At 32.2% G+C, this 2,257-nt stretch overlaps 1 protein-coding gene across 1 annotated transcript; it reads right to left on the bottom strand.

Annotated features, from left to right (window-relative positions):
- Positions 1–291: 291 nt before the first annotated feature.
- Positions 292–1,937, bottom strand: LOC146139618 (SH3 domain-binding glutamic acid-rich-like protein 2). The gene has a single exon (XM_083392020.1). The coding sequence runs from the start codon at positions 1,901–1,903 to the stop codon at positions 1,544–1,546; it is 360 nt and encodes a 119-aa protein (XP_083248146.1). The 5' UTR covers positions 1,904–1,937; the 3' UTR covers positions 292–1,543.
- Positions 1,938–2,257: the final 320 nt, after the last annotated feature.

Raw genomic sequence — 2,257 nt, 5'->3', positions numbered from 1 at the left:
AAATCTAACAGTGATAAGAACACAAAATTCGCTTTCTAATCTGCTTACACGTATTTGACCCGAACTTGACCTCTGTGTCAGAACAAGCAATCAAATAGTAAGCAAACACATGTGAGCAACTGCCGTTTCCCAGTCCGTCAAATCAACAGCTGGTTTAACGCGGTCAGGAAAATATGTTAGGTAATGAGGTGAGCATATGACCACTTGAGTCTATGTAAATCAAACTGTCATTTAACAAAGACAAACTTCTATGTAAACTGGATTTGTGTCTGCAACTAAATTCTCGCATTTTTATTATGCACCAAATGAAATGAACACATTGTGTATTTCATAGAAGCGTTATTTTTCTCATGCGCAAACCATAATTCAAGGCAACAACAAATTGTATATTGTAAATGTTTATTCACCAAAAATGTTTTAGCATCATCAGTTTATTTTGAAATGTAAACTACAGGCATACATAAAAATAAATGTTTAAACGCACAAAGCTATAACAAAAAATTCTGCTTTTGCTGAATAATGTTCACAATAAAATACAACGAAGTGAACAATATGTTAAACAAAGATTAGACGTTGTGGTCAAGAACCCAATAGACAACAAGTGATTGTCAGGCAAAAATGTAATTACCAACTTTATGCAATAAATAGTGAGATATTTATGAAAAATAGCAACAAAATGACTTTGGACTTAATTCTTACAAGGTACACAATCACAATAATACTTTTAAATAGTGCACAATTAAACAAGACGTCAAACATTGGAAATAATGACGCACCAAGTCTATGACAATCCTAATTTTCGGTTGTTATGTTGCAGTTAGTATATTATTGACAATTAAAAAGTGGCTAGTGTTGTAATTAAGTGCTTCTACCAGTAGTAAATGTGAACTAACATGTCAACTTTTAGTTGTGGCGATTTCTATTAAACATACAATATCCAACCTGTTACAATGTGTTGTCATAAATAGTTAACTTAACAGCAGTGAACAAAAATATTAATTCAAAGTTGCATTTTAAGAAAACAGACAATTGGTCTACACTAATTTTTGAATAACGAATGTGCAACAGTTATAAATATACTTCATAAACCCAAATATATAGAAAGGGCAATTTCACAATGTTTTATTAACTTACAGCAGTTTATAATGATTGCAAATAGTACAAACACAACAAAACCAATGCAACAATTTAGAATTCATGCATAAAGCTACGAAGCAGTATGGCAAAAACTGTAAGCAATAAAACTCTACGTGATTTGTAAATAAACAGAGTGGAGAACATAATATTGTAATACAGATAAGTGTACATAAATATTGTATATATATTCTTCTTTAATGAAAGATTTGTGAAAAATGGATAATATGTTAAGCAGATACAAGATATTTTATAGTGACAAGTTACAAGGCATACACTTTAAATTTCAACATCTTTCACAGTTAAAAACAAATTTCAAAATTAAGAATGATTTGTGGTGAAAAGGCTTTGGTACATCATATTCAGTGGCGCTTTTGTTGTAGCACAATTTTAAGACAGTGTTCTGTGTTTATACTTGGATTCCATCTTTTTTCCGGTAATTCTGTTGGGTTTTTTTATCCTTACTTTGAGCAGGAGGTGGTAACTTGAGGAAGGAAAATTCGCTTCTGTATTCAACAGCTTGGGCAAAGTCATCAGCATCACCACAGTATGTTTCCTCGTTAAAAATTTGTGGGGGAAGCACTTTTCCAGTTTTCTTGTTTTCGGGCATATTTCTCAGCATTATTGGCCGGGCATCGGTGTTCACTGTCAGATCGATTATTTCCCTGTTAATATTGTGCAGCTCCAAAAAGTTCAAAATTTTCCGCTGCCTTTCAATAAGCCTGATATCTGCACACACTGAAGTGGTGTATACCACTATCACCCCCATTACTTAAAATTCAGTCGACCTAAAGAGCAAACACCAATCTGAAAAGTCAAACATGCAACATTAACAATAATATTTATAAAAGTATAAACTGGTTTTATATAAAATGTACATATCCTAAACCAGTGGTTATCAACCTTTTATGCTTCGTGGCCCCCTTTGAATGGCTCTCGACCCTTGTGGCCCCACTGCTTATAAAAATACCAAGTATTGTGTTTAACGTATTTTACTTGTTTTACTTCTTCGTATTAATAACAAGTACAGCAATTAATCAACGAATAAATGCATTTACTTTGTACAAATAAGTCATTTTGATTTAAATTAACTTAGTTTTTCATGACAAATCTTGTTATTGTA

This window comes from Ascidiella aspersa, chromosome 6 (assembly GCF_963924565.1).
Source record: "Ascidiella aspersa chromosome 6, kaAscAspe10.2, whole genome shotgun sequence".
NCBI classification, from domain to species: domain Eukaryota; kingdom Metazoa; phylum Chordata; class Ascidiacea; order Phlebobranchia; family Ascidiidae; genus Ascidiella; species Ascidiella aspersa.
This window is presented reverse-complemented; position numbering and strand designations above follow the sequence as displayed.

Bases quoted from the DNA above. Each gene is read 5' to 3' on its own strand.
- LOC146139618 (XM_083392020.1), bottom strand. From the start codon at position 1,903: ATGGGGGTGATAGTGGTATACACCACTTCAGTGTGTGCAGATATCAGG.